General features: G+C 39.9%; 1 protein-coding gene across 4 annotated transcripts in view; it reads right to left on the bottom strand.

The window, feature by feature from the left end:
• FERMT2 (FERM domain containing kindlin 2) overlaps positions 1-19,414 on the bottom strand; it is a 72,711-nt gene that overhangs the window by 43,699 nt on the left and 9,598 nt on the right. For all 4 annotated transcript variants that reach the window (XM_072428558.1, XM_072428560.1, XM_072428559.1 and 1 more), the window contains exon 3: positions 3,665-3,898. In XM_072428558.1, coding sequence (XP_072284659.1) covers positions 3,665-3,898 — 234 coding nt within the window. The remainder of the gene's footprint in view (positions 1-3,664; positions 3,899-19,414) is intronic.

The raw sequence follows: 19,414 nt of genomic DNA on the forward strand, positions 1-19,414 counted from the left end.
CTACATGCTGCACATTGTTATGCACCCCGAATGCACATCATCATTGTTATGCATGACTTATAAAGCACCAACATATGATGCTACGCTGTACACAAAATGGGGGCTGCAGATGACAAAACTTGCATACTAGACAAATACAAACGAGGACTCTGACCTATATTCTATTTGTACTGCCTGTACACAAAACCGTGCCAGACAAATTTCAGACAGAAGGACAAAAAAACCAGTCTGTGCCCAAACCAGAGAGGTGACATACATACTACTGGGACAATTATTTTCATTACGAACATACTCCTAATACAACTCGCCTATGATGAAATCACACAAGGTCACCTCCTGCCGACAAGCGATGTGTATGGAGCTTGTTCATCGATAATTGGGTTTAAAAGGGAGTAATCCCACAGGAGCAGATCTGTCTGGAAACAGAGAGGCGGCTCAATATCAACAGATGCAACATCGGAACATCACGGCAAGTAACCCGAGAATACTCCGGGGTCTCCAGCAAAATGCATGGAAGTCCAATAGAGAATTACACACTCTGGAGATGAAGAATTTCACAGATGATACTGAATTATTGTTGCAAGTGGTGCAATCTGTCAGATAGTTTGATGATGGGAGTTCTTTAAGTAACGAGGGCTTTCTACCTTTCACATAAGGGGTATATGGGGGCATTTTCCCCAATGACCCCCAGTGTAATGGGTCCCTTCCATGGATGACCAATATAAAGGAAACACTATTGAGTTTTCACGGTCTACATTTCTTTCCTATTGCTTAAAATAATTTATTATATACAGCAACTCAATGCCAAATAAATTTCACATTGCATTTTTTAACATTAATTCTTGTATCTCAGTGTAGAGAGCCCAATGTACCCTGGGCTGTAGATATAATTATTAAAATGGGTTCCCTGGGACCCAAAGTAATTTCAAGGGTTTTTCCATGTTGGGAAAGGCTTTCCTGCAGAAATAAACACACTTGAGTTGATTGCTGCTACTCCATTTTTCGAGTCTTGGTATGCAAGACATCCAGATGAAAGTGTCGTACAGCAACTGTTGCTTCGCTCGAGAAAAGGTCATGCAATAGAGTAGACATTGTTTCTGCACAATCCCCAGTCTGTGAGCTATACATTCTTACAGTCCTAATCAAGAGGGGGCTCGTTCTTTTCAACAATGCGACCACTATGTTTGTGACCGTCCTCACCGCCGTTCTACACAATTGGCTATATTGAAACCAGCTCATTAAACACAAACCATTCAGACAAAATCAATCAGTAGAACAGAGACCTGAATCCTAATGAAGACGAAGAAGACGCTGGATTTCACTTTTCAAAAATGACATTACGACCCTTGACTTTTAATCAATACAGACATGGAGGTAGAGCAAAGAAAAGTCAAAAGCAAAATCAATTAGCTTTAGGACGCCATGCATGACCATGAATGATCTGATTAAGTAATGCACACTGCACATACTCCCTTCTACAACTAGTGCACAGTCTAGGATAGGCTTCCCTGGAAAAGGGTGATGTACCTGTGCCCATGGCCAAAAACCCAATTCCATTAAGGAAGAAAAAAAAAGTTGAATATAGCACGGTATCATAGACCTGCCCCCGAGGTGCACCTCCTGTGACCCGGTTTGTCATTTGCAACCCCCATATAATGTACAGTGCTGCATAATATGTTGGCGCTATATAAATTATGTTTATTCATAATTTTAATAAAATCCTATCGGACTACATATAAATAAAATGCATTCAAGCAGGTCTTTACACTATTAAAAGGATTGTGATGTGTGTGGCCCAGACTACACAAAGATATACATGATGCGGGATGGGCACCTGGATTTTTTTCCTGGTTTGGACCACTTTAGTTATTACACATGCAGCAGCCACTTAGTTCCTACATTAAAAAAAAAAAACTATGCAATGTTTCAGACTTTTTGGCACTATAGACAAAACAAAATCCACATATTTTTACCAAGAGTTAGCTGCCATGCTAATTGTTTGCTTCATAGACCAACTCCCAAGAGGGTAAATGGTGCCATCTTGCTGAATCAGAGTTTCTAATAGTTCTATGATTCCATATAAATAAATAAATATATATACACACACACATACAAGTATATACATACATATACACACACACAAACATTTATACATATACACGCACACACAGACACACTACAACAATCTGTTATATAGTTCTCCTATAGCCATCGTACACTGCCTGGAAATAAACTGCACAGAGATTGCTCCAGATTGGTATAGGAAGGGGGCACACACAGCAGCCAGTGACCCTCAAAGCCCTTTTTTTTTTGCAAAATGTCAACAAAGGCAGCAAAATAAATATAAACTGGTGAAACACAGAGTATACAACAACAACAAACAGAATATAGATACAAATAGTTGTTAACTGCTACCCCCTAATTTCCTACACCGCAGGCACTTAGAAGCTGCCAATAACTTTGGAGCTGTGACAACAGTTGCTCAAAGTATTGTACAATCGCTTATTTTTGGATCCACCCAAGGCAATACAAAGCAAGAGCACATTTCTGTCCTAATAAGGGAGACAAGTGGAAGTATAGACATATACATGCCATCTTCAGCTATTTACCTTCTTGTTTGTAAAAAAAAAAAAGGTACAGATGGCGGGTATTTAGTTATTAGATATTTATTTTTACTGGAATACCATCAGAATGTTCCGTCTAGGCATTTTTATAGTAAGAGTAAAGAATAAGATCTACTTTTAACAAAGGCAGTGTGGTATGATGGGGCAGGGATCCCATGCTATGTGATACATTCATTTTCTGATATCTTGGATAAAAAGTATCAAAAGTCTAAAGCCAACATTCGACCATAGTGTGCAGTTCATGCTGGACAATCACAACCTCTAATTCTTTGTCCACATTCCACAGAGGTACCAACAGCTGGAAATTACCAGAAACTAATAAAAAAAATAATTCTACAGTCTTTAGCCAGTTTTTGCTATCTGTGTTCAAGCTAGACCATTACTTCCTTTTGCATTCTAGCTCCCAGGTGGACCAATGGCTGGTCTCCACCAGGACATGCTTATGATCAGACCGGTTTAAAAAAAAAAAAAAAAAAAAAAAAACACACACAACTCAAACAAAGTCTACAGACAATTTTATGCCATCTGGTGTTCAACCTAGCCATTCACTTTCTCCATTTTTCTTTACCATCTCCTGGTTGTAACCCAATGGCTGGTCACAACCAGCATACCTATGATCGGGGAGATAAAAACTCTCTCTGTAGTCTACGGTCATTTTATGTTCAAGCTAGCCAATCTCCTCCGCCATTTTTCTTATTCATTTCCTAGGTAGACCCAATGGCTGGTCACGACCAACATACCTTTGACTGGGCAGATAACAAAAACATATTTCTCTTTAAAGTCTACAGCCCATTTCTCTCTTCCATTACAGAATACGAAAAGAAAAAGCAACCTAATTCACCATTATAAATTCATAAGGAAACCAGTTTGACCCACACCAATGTGACATATTCGGCAACTGCACGTTATTTGGTCTCCTCTCCCTTATTGACATGAAACTTCCTGTAAACATCACTTTGTTAATCTAACACATCAAACAGAAGAGCGGCATGGTGCCTCACACGGATGCCCATTTCCCACCCTCTTCCAATCCTACTTACTGAAAGTCTTGCAGATGTCAGAGACGGCTTTGAAGACTCTGTCGGAGAAATTCACTTTCACCTTCACGTATTTCATGTTGGGAAGCTGAAGCCGGAGCAGTTTGTGCTGTGGGGTGAACTGGAGTTTGGCATCTGCCTGGATTCCATACTTATCAAGGGTCCAATGTGTCTTCAGAAGCCACGTTTTCTTCTTCTCCCACCACAATGCGTGATCAGACCAGTCTTTCTTTACATCTGCAAATAAAGTAGGAAAGATTCATGGGTACTCTTTATATTGTTGGAATAATGAAACACATTAGCCTGTGCATTACCCAGAAGGAACCCTACAAATAACCAACCACAGCTGGTATTATCAACTGGTAATTTATAAAAAATATAGCAAAAGCACAACAATCCAAATAAATCTTTGGGGACATTTTTAGATGCTCATTGACCACAGCGTTCTACCGCAGGTACATTCCTTCGGTCTGCACTCCAAACCTCGCCTGTTGGGAGTAGCTGGGAACCATTATGTTGCAATAAATTGCAGTGCCATCCTGAAAGCAACAAGTCTTTTGACCTGGAGGTTGCTTTTCCTCTTCTGAAGGAAGACCACCACCACAATGGCAAGGGATACGAATGCAAATGCATCAATCTGCAGTGCATTTTGCAGACGGGCACACCGCTTGCTATGTCCCTGGTAGCAACTAACCATACAGTTTTCCACCACAAGAGTGAAAAAAAGAGTGTTAGGATCATCAATGTGAAATCATAAACAAAAAATTCATTTGATTGGTATCCATTGCTGCCCTTTGAACATGATCAATACAAGTAATTGACTAAAAAAATAAACTTAATGCAAATGGAGCAGACATTTACCAGGAATAGAAAACCCATCAATAGACCAATACAAGCACTTAATTCTTGATAGAAGAATTTTTAATAGCCAAAACAACTTTCCAACGCATTTCAGGACATTATATCATCACATTCATCAAGGCTTCAAGTATAGGTACACCTTACAAAATGAAAACTTTTTATATTGGCTACAATGTAAAAAAATTTTAGGAAGATGTAAAGCCCAACAGAATGACATTCTAAAGCACTGTGTATCAATCAATTGCCCTTTTATTATTATTACAATGTTTGTTTTTACTCGTTCTTGCAGATTTCAAGCTTATTTGCAGATCTAACCTGTCTATATTTACTGCAGCAATGGCTGCATACCATTTCTCAAGGTGGGCTTCCTTATGGTGACAATAGTGCACTGTGTAATATGTTGGAACGTTCACAGCAGAAGCCAATGAGATAAGGGACTAATACATGAAAATAGTGGGAGACAGCAGTATCACCCCATAACAAGAAGGGCCTGAACAAGGACCTTTAGAAAAGGATCACCAAGGATTATACTGATAAATGCAAAAAATGTAAAAATGACTTTTGAAATAGCATTACCATATTACTGGTTGGGTTACATATCATCTCATCAACATTTCCATGGCTCCTCTCTAGCTGACTATTACTCAAATCGCCCATTTACGCAGCCAATTTCTTTAGGGAATGAAGTCTCCATAACAGACACCTTTGTGCCAAGGATGCAGAAGTTAATTTCATTTAATGGGTCGCTTACCCACCATGCATTTCAATCAGGCTCTGGATCTCAACATCAAGCTGACCCAAATGAGAATAATCATCTACTTCTTATGCGTCAGGCGATGCAGCCAAGAACACGCCAGGCGGAATTTATCAGCTAACGACATGGATGTAATTCATGTCAGGGACTCCGAATGTCAAGAACGACTCAAGGACGCTCTACTGGTTACTTAAACAGCACCTTGCGGAAATGCAGATGGCAACATTTTTTCGGAGTTGCATCAGTTTCAGAGATTTATTCATAATTTGCATTGCAAATGTTTCTTTATCGGCTCAGTGAAAAGCGTGTTTTTACTTTTTTGCATTTATGGCATGTGACATTGCAGCATTGAGGTCCTAAAGTCAAAAGCCACCAAGTTGTACTCTGGCTTGTGTTGGCCCCAACACTGGTCTTTGGTAAGAACCGCAAACTGTATGCCTCCTTAGTCCCAGGGACCGTTGACAATTGTCAAGTGGAGTTGTTCTTATAATTTTTTAACCAGAGGGATCCTTGAATTTAATTTTAGGTCTTTGGGAACCCAAGTATGCAAAAATCAGGGCTCATTGCAAAGAACGCCCATAATTGCCAGTGGAAAGAATACCATTTAACACGGTGCTCAGAATTAACCCCTTACAGATATTGTAACGGACAAGGATGTCATGCCAATGGCTCTGGCAAATGGCATTGGACCCAAACCTATGTAGGCACCATCAAATGTAAAGTCTAATAATAACAGCTCAAGTAGGAACCCAGATTAAAAAACGGCTGGTCTAATGTTTTCTCAAAAGTTATCAAAGAGCCAAACCACCAGAGTTGTGAGATGTTAGGTCAGTGTTTCTCAATAATTTTACCATGGGAGAATACCTGAAATAACTTTCAGGTCTTTAGGAAACCCCTTCCATAATTACTATATCCATGGCTTGAAGTACATTAGTGTGGTGGTCATTGGGAAAAATGTTTCTAGCTTTGCTGGCCAGTGGGAAGAATGTCACCTTTATAAAAGGACCATTGGTGTCACTTATACTGACCTGAGAGTCACAAATTGCTCAAGGAACCCCCAGCAACCTCCGGAGGAACCCTAATTGACCAAAGAACCCTGGTTGAGAAATACTGTGTTAGGAGATGTCCAACAGCAATTTGGCCTTGTGGTCAAAAAATTAGGACATATTATCACCATCTTTAGTCTATTTTTATTTTTTTTCACTGGTTCTGGTATAAAATGGTAACCATGAAACTGGCTACCAAGTCAGGCGGGGTTTGGTGTATTCTATAAGCCTAAATCAGTTCCTTTATAACTTTTCCAGGTCAATAGTAACAACCCTCATAACGGCTTCCTTCACAGTGCAGAAAATAATAAATTTTCCAGTTCTAAAATGTCCATAATACCTTATAAAATATATTTTCCACATTTGAATTCTCTCCTGTGGGCTTCATTTTTTTCTGGGTGGATTTTAGCTATCTCCATAAAAAGCCTAAACGTGCATTTATAGAAAAGAGTTTTCAGGCTGAATCATGATTTATAAATATTGGTTTTCCATTGTGTAAGGGATGCATCTGGTAAAAAGAGGTCTTACATCATGTCTGAAGTGTGCGGACTCCAGAGTGTACAGATTCCACACAGGAGGAAGACCTCAGAATCCTGGCCACAGCTACAATATTAGCTCTGCGTTTAAAGGAAACATTTCTTGAGAAACATGGAGGCTGCCATGGGCAATTTCTCATTTTGCAAGCACTACCTATTGCTCTCAATACTTTAGGGCCTCATTATTGGTCTCCAAACCCCTTCGAAATTGCTGCTTGTATATAAGTAGGAGATTTTGTGGTAACGTGACCCCTATTAAAGGAAATAAATGGTATTAATTTGCTTTTTTGGGTGGGGAGGGGGGGGGGGGGTAATTGCACCCTGAAAAAGGAGCTACAAAGGCTTGAATAATTAAAATGCAACACAAGATTTAAATAATAAAAACAAAGGACATGCAGCAGCATTGGTATATTTAAATAAAGGGTTCTACTGTCACACAACACAAATGATTCTAATTTAACCATGCTGGTAACTAGAGTCGGGTCTATAGAGCAAGCTAAAACGTCTACGGCTCTATTGTTTCCAGCTGACGTAGCAAACCTTTTAACAGTTCATCGCTTCCTACAAAGGATGTATATCCTGGACAAAAAACAAAACAAAAAGAACTTGGGGACTTTCATTAAATGCCTAATGTTGAAACAAAAACTTCTGGTCAGGAAGGGTGAGCAAAAATGAACATGTCCATATACTAGCCACCCGACATCAGGGCTTAGGTTTAGATCGACCAGTGGGTAATCCTTGGGTTCAGTTCTTCGTAGGTTGTAGTTAAAAGTCATTACAGTCCAGTTTTCTGATTAAGTGACAAGTAATTTGATTTACTAAGGATTCACACTCTCATCCTCCAACTTTTCATACGCGGACTCTCCCACGACCCTATAAGCATTTCATAGGATACCAATTATCTAGGCAACCTGTAGACATCCCACACAATAGCAATTATCCAGTGACCCTGTAGGCTTCCTAGGTCATTAATCTATGGTGCCTGTAGGCAGCCACATGTTAGCCATCATCTAGGGACCCTGTAGGTATTCCATGTTACTAGTCATCTTTGCACCCTTTAGGAGTCTCACATTACCAATGACCTTTTTTTTAGCACATTCTCCAAGATTGGAATCCAGTGCTCCAACAAATCAACTCCAAAACATGCAAACAATATAGGACATCTGCCAGTCCATCAACTCATCACCATTGGGACCTTGTGTTCTCCTTGGCCAGTGTAGGTGACATATGTTGAAATGTTTCATCTTTCGTCCCAAAAAAGAATGTGACTAATTTTCTCCCTCACTCCATTGGGATATTAAAGTTGTAATAGAGAGATCTCTTGAACAATGTTTTATTTGCTTCCATAAACACAAATGATTGGTGGAAGCTTCCATAACTTGAAATCGGTTTACCATTACGGCATCTATGCAAAGATGGACATTATTAAAATGTAGGGCATCAACACTTTCACGTTGGAAAAAAGTTTGGCAAATTGTTTCTTATTTCAGTGAATAGCAAGTAAAGATTTTTTTGCATGTGGCATTGCAGCATTGAGGTCTTAAAGTCAAAAGCCACCATGAAGCCAAGTTGTACTCTGGCTTGTTTTGGCCCAAGCAAGTTGTGTTTAGTAAGGACAGCAAACGGTAATACTCTTTAGTCCCAGGGACTGACCACAATAGTAAAACCTTTCTAAAACGGTAAATTAATCACCAAAGGAGCATCTACCTGGCAGGCATCAGTTTGAACCACAGACAGGAGACAGCCATCCGCTCTAGCTGAAAATGGAAAGACATGGCAACCAACATCTGATCTTTATGGTTAGCCAAATGTAAAACAATTTAGATGCTACATTCCTAGCTATCATTACAATTCTTATCAGACGCCAAAACAGCACTTTCCCTCCCCACCATGAAACCAGATTAGCTTCACTATCTCCAGGACACCATCCAAGCTACAAATCTCTGTACAAAGAGGGTATTGATCTCCTGTCCTCCACTTCACAGCTGATAGGAAAAGCTTCAGGATCAGAGACTCTTCAGAAGATTTAGCCACAAATAAACAAAAAAGATAAAAGAAGCAGAGAACTAACACTCATTAGTTGGCTAAGAGAGAACAGCAGAACATAGACTCCATCCTGTAGATAACACTGGCCTGCAGAGCATTGCAACACCAGATCAACACCATTCAAAGCAGATACTTTACTTTTTACAGATCCACTTCTTCTGAAAGGGTCAAAAACCCATCCATACACACATGAGCTGCAGCCATTAGCTGGACTGAATTTTTGGAAGATGAATTACATTTTGATCTTCTTATACAATCCATCAAGGAAATGGAAAAAGCAGAAACCTTGGCAAAAAAGCCATCAATAATCAGGGGGCTTTAAGCAAGAAATATGTGTATGTATCTGGTCCTTGGGCCCCTCCTAGAATTACTTGGCAAACAGTGCATGGAAGTCCTATAAAACAGCATGTTGCTGAAGTCTGGCTGTAGAAATTCTTTCCAGAACTCTGGAGATGATATAACGAGAGTTTTATCATGCCGAACAAAGTTACCGAGCAACTCTTCCTCATCAAGGATCTGCATAGCTTGCTGGCCTTTCCAGTTAAGTCTCCAACTTATCTACATTTGGCCACAAGAATTTCACCTTATAGATCCAACAATGTTCCAGAAGAAGACCCACCCTGACAACTCCCATAATTCCATCTTGGAAAAAAGTACTATAAAAATTCCATGGCCTGCATGTGAAGAACAAAATTTGACTAGATGTTTGCTACGGGTCCACCAATCCATGGAAACCTTTATTTTTTGCCCCTTCTGTACATAAAAGTAGAACATGGGTAACCTAGGTGGATTAACAGGTAATTGTTGGACTTAATGAACAGATAACAAAACTCTTAATGGTATATATAGCAAACAAGATGAGGACATGTAAGAGAAGCTCATTGTTCGGGTTTGCATACAATTTATCTAGCTCCATTCCCATCATGGAATAAGTCTGCTTTTGCAAGCAAATAAGATTCCTTATTAGAACCAGATAAAACCCTGAAACAAAGACTACACAGGTGACATATACCAATATATTATACTACAATATAAAAGAGAATAGAATAGAATAGAAGGCATTCTGACAAGCCTTGCAACATTTATAGAAAACCCAAAAAGGGGGACGCGGGGATTGAAAAGACTAGAATTTGCTTAGTATCTGTTTAGTTGCTGATAACAACCAAATTCTATGCCTTTGCGACAGCTAAAAAATTAAATCTTTCAGCTGCCGTTTTGGGGATTTAAAGAGTCCGTCCATCCAAAAGTGATATTTTAATGCTTGGTAGATGGTAAAGAGATCAGCCACCATATGGTTTCAATTTCTCAGGAACTTTGATGAGATCTCTGCTGATCTCTCAGAATTCCCATCTTTGCACATCTGTGGCGTCCATTATGAGATGCACCCACCATTCCTGTGCCGAGTTTTTGGGTTTGTACACCAGTTGTGCCTATTATGATGTGCCCATCGTTCCTAGCTCTGTATATCTGCAGTGCTTATTATGGGGGCATCCACCATACCTGTGCCAAAGTACTAGTTCTGGGGTCTATAAGGGTCACCCATCATGCCCATAATTCATTTCGGGTCTGCACACCTGCCATTCCTATTACGAGTTCCCACTATCTCTGTGCCAAGTTTCAGGATCTGTACACTTGCTGGGCCAATGAGGGAATCCGACCATCCCCAAAATGAGTTCCCAGATTTGTATACCCACTGTGCTCCTTTGAGGGTATCCTTCTGCAAAGCTTCTAGGTCTGCACATCCACTATGCCTATTATGAGGGACCGCTACCAACCTTGAGCCAAGTTTGCACCCCAGCTGTGCCCATCATGGGGGCATTTCCAACATTCTTTTTTTTCTTCTTTTTTTTTATATAAAAAGGTGGAGGTAGAACACACCAAGGTGACCAGAGATGGGAATTATTAGAGAATCCATTTTTGGATGGGCAAAACTTTTTAACAGCAAATGTACTTGACTGAGACCATAGAAAAAAAAAAAAAAGAGGAACATTCTATCTGCATAAAGCTAGATGGACTGTTATGTTTTATCAGGGCCAAACCCTCAGATAAAAATCTATGGAGCATCACCAAACCAATAGCAGAGGTTTTGTCATTGTCTCCCAAAACGGCTATCACAATTTTGTATGTTCTCTAACAAGCTGCAACACCCGAGCTTCTTCCAACTTGTGAGGACTCCAATCACAAGATCTCCACTCCACCCATATGCTGCAACCATTACAAATCCAAAATAATGGCTGTAATGTTTCCGATGTGGGTTCTCCATGGTGCTGATTAAACAAACAGCTGTGAGATCTATCTGGTAGAAAGAAATCTCTTAGCTTTCTTAGATGGGAAAGAAGAACACCCTTCAGCACAAAAGATGCAGGAAAAGGACACCCCTGGATATACGGACTAAAAACGCAATAAATAATTGGCCAAGTGTTTTTTCTATTACTATGTTTGGTTTATGCTGGAAATGAATTTAATATAGCAATCAACAGATTGCACAAAGAATTATCCCTCTAAATTAGAGACTTTTGGGAGGTATGTAGAAAGCAGCACCCTCATTACAACCTTGGGGGGAAGGAAGAGTCACCAAACACAAGAGGAAGTGAGTCTTATTATAGATAATATTAATAATAATAATCAGGATTTGTATAGTGCCAACATATTTCGCAGCGCTGTACATTATAATTGGGGTTGCAAATGACAGACAGATAGTGACACAGGAGGAAAGGACCCTGCCCTGAGGAGCTTACAATCTAGGAGGGGGGGGAAGTATCATGCAATAGGAGGGGGGATATGGAATGGTGGGAAGTAGTGAGGGTTTCAAAAGACAGAAGAAGGGTAGGGAAGTTTGAAAAGATGGATTTTGAGTGATCTAAATGAGAAGAAAGTAGGAGCAAGCCGGATAGGATGAGGAAGACCATTCCAGAGAGTTGGGGCAGCTCTAGAGAAGTCTTGGAGCCGTGCGTGTGATGAGGTTATGAGTGAGGAAGTCATTAGTAGGTCATTGGAGGAGTGAAAAGAGCAGCTGGGGGGGGGATTTTTTTTTTACCAGGTCTTAGGTTGATTCAAAGGTTAAATGGAAGCCAATGAAGAGAACTACAAAGAGAGGCAACAGAAGGGGAGCGGTGGGAGGGCTGTGTATGGGGTAAATAGGTGGAAAAATGGATGAGTCTGGCTGCAGCATTCATAACAGATTGTAGAGGAGAGAGTCGGGTTAGTGGAATACCAGAGAGGAGGAGGTTACAGTAGTCCAGACGAGAGATAAGAGGGTGTACAAGGAGTTTGGTGGTCTCTGGGGGCAGGTAGGGGTGGATTTTGGAGATGTTGTGATAGAGATACAAAGATATTGGGGAATACAGTCCACAAGTGAAATTATTCACCTTCAACAAAGTTGATCTTTACCAGTTTTTATGAAAATCTACTCCCACACACATTCGGGAGGAATACAACACAGAATCATGTGACCGGAGGCTACAGCCCCCATCAGAAGTAAAGACATGCAAACAAGCTGACTGCTTAGGAAATAAAAATAAATGTCATTTATAAAACAGATTGGAAATCTTACGTAACAATTTTTTGGAGAACATTATTTAATGACAGGGTCTCTTTATACATATATAGCTGTATATTTTCTACTGCCCAATTAATCTGGTAAATTTTCTCTCTATCCCTCATTTGACAAGAACAAAAAAGATCCGGTTGGAACAAAATGTTTTTGGAATTTGCAGGACTAAATCCGTGTAGAACGCTGAAAGTCCCTGCAACAGACAGAGCTTCAATTATATTAAGACTTCTTGGCAGGCAGCAGGGGAAAGTTAACCCCCTCTGTGACCGTATGGGATTTCAAATTATTATGGCCGGGCAACCCGACATGCAACAGGTGTGCAGTGCAGCTTGGGAAACCCTCAGGAATACATTGGAATTTAACAATTTATCCTAAAGAGAACCTATCACCAAAATTCAGGTAAAAACACATACAAAACAAGTCAATAATGCGTACTTTTTCCCCCATTTATTTGTATTTATTTGCAGTGCTACAAAGTTTGACTACTCCAGAAGAGTCAATTCCCTAAAACTGTCCCTGTGAACACGGAGGGGGTATTCCACTTATAAACCCCACTTCAGCCAAAAAGGTAACATTTTTGGCCAGCAAAGTTTTAATTCAAAGAGTGCATATGCATAAGGCTCAGCAATTAGTTACCAACACCAAGGCAATGTGGACCTAGCATTAGATTTTTTCATTGGTATGTCAGTGATTTAAAACTGCCCATTACCAAAGACCTAATTTGCTTTTTTCCCCCAAGAAGAGCGCCATATTTGTTCAGGAATCATACAGGGTCACTAGCTAGTTCCTGCACTGAAATGAATTCAAATCCCAATGTCTGTATAGCTGTTGGCTTTATTACGAAATATCTCTCACCTCTCAACTTCTAAAAAAAAGTTACAATGTTGCAATCTTATCACTAAGGAGACAGAGGAAATTCTTCCACTAGCAGCAAACTGCACATCATCTTAACCTAGGCTGAGTCACTTCCCTGATCCATAGGGTGGCACTTTGTATGATAAAAATTATATTTCAATATACAGTCTAATAAATGTACTTAGATTGCCACTTTAGGAAATGGGGTGGTTGGGGTGCTACAGCTTTGCTTGGATGGTGGTCAGATGCTCTGGGTGGAATAGCTTTGTTCCAATTGCCCTAATAACAGCCCCAGGAAAGGGTTAAACCAGGCAAAAGGGCAGTGGTTGCCAAATGCAGCTCTTCATCACTCAGCAGCGGCATGATAGGTCACATGATCACATCCTCATGCGTTCAGCATGTTTGCTGCGGAGGACAAATGGCCAACGTCAATGTAGCGGAAGCGAAAGATTTACTTTTGATATTGGTGTTGAATACCACTCAGCAGTACTTCTGGTACTTCTGTTTTCAGAAGGCAATGCTGTACATTAGTAGCAAGCAGATAATATGAATACAGCAGCATAGGAATGCAAGGTATCTATACTTGCACAATGCCTATGCATTTCCTAGATTGCAAGCTCTTCAGGGCCATTAAGAATGAATGGCACCGCGTGATCCAATGTGTGGTATGATCAATACACTGCAGCAAATGTGTGAATAGGACCTAACATTTCAAGGGATAATCACTATATGGTGTTTCTTTTAAATGAGTGGATAATTGAAATTAATATTCACACTCAGTATTAAGTGAAGATTATGTTCTCGTTTAATAAATCAGCTTTGTTGGATCTTCCAATTGTGTTCTGTGCAGATTGTGCATTGGGAATTAAATAAAGAGGGCTTTTTCAGCATTAGGTATAGAGACAAAGAGTAATTTTTCTGTGTATTATTGGCATACATATTGTACAATAGCATAATTGCACTATTGAATTTCCTCAGTATTGGCAATTAACAACAATTATATGTCATTAATACACACTCTTTGACACTATACCTAATGCTGATAACCCCCATCATCTTTATTCAATTCCTAGGTTTGTTTTCCAGGGCAGGCAAAACTATATAAAGTCTCCATTTACTCCTTGAACCTAAGTAAAGGACCTTGCCGCACAAAATACTCTTGCAGATTGTGAATTATTTGCTCTCTGGCCATGGCTATGAACTTTTTTGGGTGTATCAGATAGGGACCCCCAAATACACATTGTGGTTCTTCCTGACAGCCATTCTAGGTTAGGCAGCAGATCTGGTCCCTAACACACCAAGAAGAGTTGAAAAAGCTGTTGCGCTCATAAATCTGCAAGAAAGCAAAGAATGGACTCGGCTCCCTCTGTACCAGTACTAATGAATTTCTTTTAGAGGGGCTGCTGGCTGAAGTTTACCTAATTAATACCAGGGCTGCTTTAGAAGTAAACCAAATGGACTGACTTTTGCAGCAATTCCTGGACAGCATTAATTTATTGGTGGACGTGCAACTTTACATTATAAATAACTTTGCTTTGAGTCATGATGAAACTCATCACTCAGGACTAATATTAGAGATTGTTTCATTCACAGGCATTTCCCCTTCTGTTACACAACCAAGTCCCCTACCCTTTCCTGACCGGCCCATGTGACAGCGTGTTCTGCATGATGAAAATTCATGGAAATTTACTATACATCACTTCCCCCTTCATAATGGTTTTCTTGTCTCCCAGGGGGGAGGTTTGAGTATGCAAGAAAGTGAAAGTTGTGGGGAGGTCACTTTGCATGAAATGAGAAATCACATATTGCCAGACACAATCAGAGATACAAGAACACTGATTTACTAAAGGAGTGGAGAATCGTCACTTAATAAAGGGTGTGATAATTTGTTTCAATCATCCAGTCAAAAAAAAAAAAAAAATCCATTTAAATGTTAGGTTCTATTCACTTGTGTGTTGCAGAATAATGTGCATACTACACATAGCATGGCCATTTATTCATAATGGCACCTCAGTACATCTTTGATTTCATTGCACTATAATAACTATATATATATGCCACACTATATTGAATTGATGTGCTATCGTAAAATTTGCACAGGTCCAGTGTTTGGAGCATTGGATACCCATTCAATGAAAGGTATGGTAATGTGCCACAGAAATAGCCAGGCAAATTGTATAGCCTTCCCTATAAAAAAAACAAAGAATCTGCTTTCCAGAATGGCTACACACCAGCTGAAAGTGGAAATCAGCAATCAGTGTGTACCACCAGATGATGGGCAGATGGGTGCACCCTACTCTTCACATGTAGAGCTTAGCATTGGACTTTCAGCCCCAAAAAGTTTGCATATAAAAATCCTTCTAATCTATAACCCTGTGCCAATGTTTAAAGAGAACAGGTTGTGAGCAAATATGGAGACCGAAGCCACAGGCCTCTCTTTTGGAAATATTTATTCAGCATGTTTCAGCTTTAAATACACTTAAAAATTGAAGCACATCCCTCAAGTGCTCAAGTAGAGAGAATCATTCCTATGGAATGCCCAGGGCCTGGCGACATTCCATCTTCCTGTGTGCAGGACACAGGATCAGCCATGCAGAATTAATGGCCCCCAATACATGGCCAAACTTGGCAAAGAGACCGCCATTATATTCTAATGTATGGTATAGGATGGAAAAGGGTATGAAAAGAGAAGACGAACCCTTTATGTGAAACATCTGCAAATATTTGCATCAGTCCAATGGTCCTTGAAAAGCTGAACAGTTTTAAATAAAAAAAAAAAAAAATGAATTCCAACTTTTTATTATAAAAAAAAAAAAAAAAAAATGAATTCCAACTTTTTATTATGCCTGGATACTATTTTTTATGGTATTTACAAAAGTCCTGTTCCAGACCAGGCAGAATTCTGAAACAGATGTTTGCATAGTTTTACTGCACTTCCTCAGGAAGCAACTTCCACAGCTTAGCCTGTTCCTGGTGTTGTAAACTGAACTCTGAAGCTTTCCCGTGTAACGGAACGGCCGACTCAAAGAACGCAATTAAAGGCGCAGTCCAGTCACACAAATCTTTTCTTCATGTGCGGTCCTGAAGGGCAATTTCTAGATCTAAAATGTTTCCAATAGGGATGAGGTTTCTCTATTTAATGTACAGCGCTGCGTAATATGTTGGAGCTATATAAATCCTGTTTATTATTATTAATAATATTAATAATTATAATTGCTGTAATTTCACGGAACACTTTAGGTGTTAAGTTTGCAAACTAATGATCGTGGGGGTAACAACCAGAACCCAATTGCTTGCTTCCCTTGCCAAATTATAACAAGCAATGACAATGCTGCTGGTACTGGTTACCCAATGGTGGTGAACACAGCGGGTTTGGAGAACTTCCATGAATGATCACCGAGCCCTAAAGCAAACCGAACCTGGGCATGTTAACTCGCTTATAGTTTCTACTAAATCTTGCAAATCACCGCTCCATGAACCACTTTTGTATATATGTCCCAAACTGGTCCTCTACTAAGGATGGAATCTTTAAGACTTATTTACACAATTATATTACATAGGAAATTGGAATAGTAGGAGAATGGGATGCCGGGAAAGTAAGCATAAGTGAGTCAAGGGGTTGAACCAGTATGAGACGCTATCATTTTGCCCATTTGGAACCACTCAGGCCCATTAAAAACCCCTTTGGTGAGTGATTGGTGTTCCTGTTTTCATTGCTGGGGGTGCAAAATGCCTTCTTTTAGGTATAGGGGAGCATGCGACCATTGCTTGGTGTTATACCTAGTGGCTGGGCTTGACACGGGTACATGATGGAGGCGGTGGTGTCAAGCCTCCAATATTGGGTATTGTGGTGGAGTCTCTAAAGGATGGAATGGCAGGGAAGGGCTGGCATAAGATTCATCCCTTAACCTCCTGCTTTCCCCTCAAGGTCACGTCCCAACATTATTTTTTTCCTTGCAGAAGGAAATGGATTTTATTAGTCCTTTCCCTACACACAGCATGTGAGTAGACCTTTGGGAATCTAGGTTGGGGCATTGTTTGGCTGGGTTAAAAAAAAATTCAAACATACCTTCAGAGAGCAAGAGGGCTGAATTTTGTAGTCCAGCAGATGAGTCTGACAACACTGCATGGGATTTCAGTACAGAAAATAGATGTTGGGAACACACAAGATTTCTGGCACATCAATTATCCTTTTTATAAAAATGGATGAAAAATGTGCATGTATTTTAAAGCTCTACATAAAATCTTGATTTAATTTAAAATGTACAAAAAAATGCATTTTTATGCCAAACATACGGGTTGCTTTAAGGTAAATAAAACAAGTTAATTTTCTTTGCAATTCTGCTCTGCCAGGTTTCAAGGATCGGTTTGGGCTGAAGAATAGTACTTGACACGGGAAGGTATTTGACTGTTTAACTTGCAGTGAATAATGATCGTATTGTTGGGATGTGACCCACATATTGCACAAAGGACACGTTAATCTCAACAAGGAGATCACAGTAACAAGGAGTATTGAAGCATCGAGACTTTAATCCCCAAACTTAATCAATACAGCTTCAGTGGCTTTGTGTTTTATTCATAGACCTCGTGGATGGGCCATTAGAGATATTACTGGAGGATGGAGGGAATGCGGTCTCCCCAAACATCAATTATTGTCTGTGCCGAGGATCTGCGTACGGGAAACTAGAAGAGTCATGGGAGAAATTAAGACTTACAAACCACTGGGGGGGATTTGTGAAGATAAGAAGTTCTGATTTCAGAAAAAGTACTGAAACTAAAGGGGGGCCGACTTATGTATTACATCAATTTAAATTACCCATTATTTCTGTAGGGGGAGAAACTACAAAATGTTTGGCCAAATCACTTGAATCGCAAATTCAAGGTACATGCCATGAACCCATGGCAATGAAAACTCAAACTTTATGCCTATTATCCTCTCTAAAGGTGTCAACACTGCTATTCCAAATATAGTACAAAAAGTACCATATAGAAAAGAGAAATAATGCAGCCACTGCATCTACAGACTAAGTAGTCAATTGCAATATATTAAAAGATTACCTACTCTGTGCTTTTCAAATTTAAACAAGCCATACCCTCTGCTAAGGTCTACAGCATGAATATAAATACCTAATAAATAAATGTTCTGTGCACAAGTGGCTATTTTCACTATAATGTAGTAAATATTGCGGGTAAATCATGCTGTATTGATCATTGTTAATTTGCAGCAGGGATGTTTATTTGGAAAAGACTTGCATACCATAAAGCCATTTCCTAATATTCCCCAGAGGTTACATCCACAGACAGCTGCTTGGTGACATGTTGGATCAGCCCTATAGTGACACTGGATGCCATTCTACAAATACACACAGTGACCGCTATTAGCCCCGGCCACTAAACAAATGAGGTTCATGTAAAAGGAGTCAAAATTCTTATCAATTGATACTTTCTAAGAGAACGTTTAATTTTTTTCACCCAAGATATACATGTGGTATGTAAATCTGCATAGGCAGCATATTCTATCGCCCCATATATTCAGTAAACACCCATATTTTTATATGACTACACTACACAACACACCCTCCCATATGTTTCCCGTATTCTCCAAAGCGGGTATCCCTAAGAAGTATTTTGGCCAAGCAAAGCAACACGATGGATGGACTTAATGCGCCTGCCCAACCCACTTATGATACTGGTGCCACCAATAGGCCTGGGCACTTTTGAGAGTACAAAGGAAAATTAAACTTTCAAGAACTTGCAAAAGACAGCAAAGGATTACAAGATTAGTAGGAGTCATATCTGGCCCCAGAAATATTGCATTTTGTCAAACATTGGCTAAGGGTCAGGGCCTTTTTAGGTAGTTCCTCTGGCAAAGTTGCTGCTACAACTTAGCAGCCTGTGCCTGAAAATAGCGCTACCGGATGCTGGAAAGTGCCAACCAGATGGCCTCTGTCCTTTGGGGAGAAAGAATCTGGGTTCAAATAGGTATACAATGATGAGGAAAGGGGTGCTCAGAGCAAGGTTGGCATGTTTATTTGGAAACGACTTGCATACCATAAAGCCATTTCCTAATATTCCCCAGAGGTATCCTGTTGAGATAATAAG

Source organism: Pyxicephalus adspersus, chromosome 12 (assembly GCF_032062135.1).
Source record: "Pyxicephalus adspersus chromosome 12, UCB_Pads_2.0, whole genome shotgun sequence".
NCBI classification, from domain to species: Eukaryota; Metazoa; Chordata; class Amphibia; order Anura; family Pyxicephalidae; genus Pyxicephalus; species Pyxicephalus adspersus.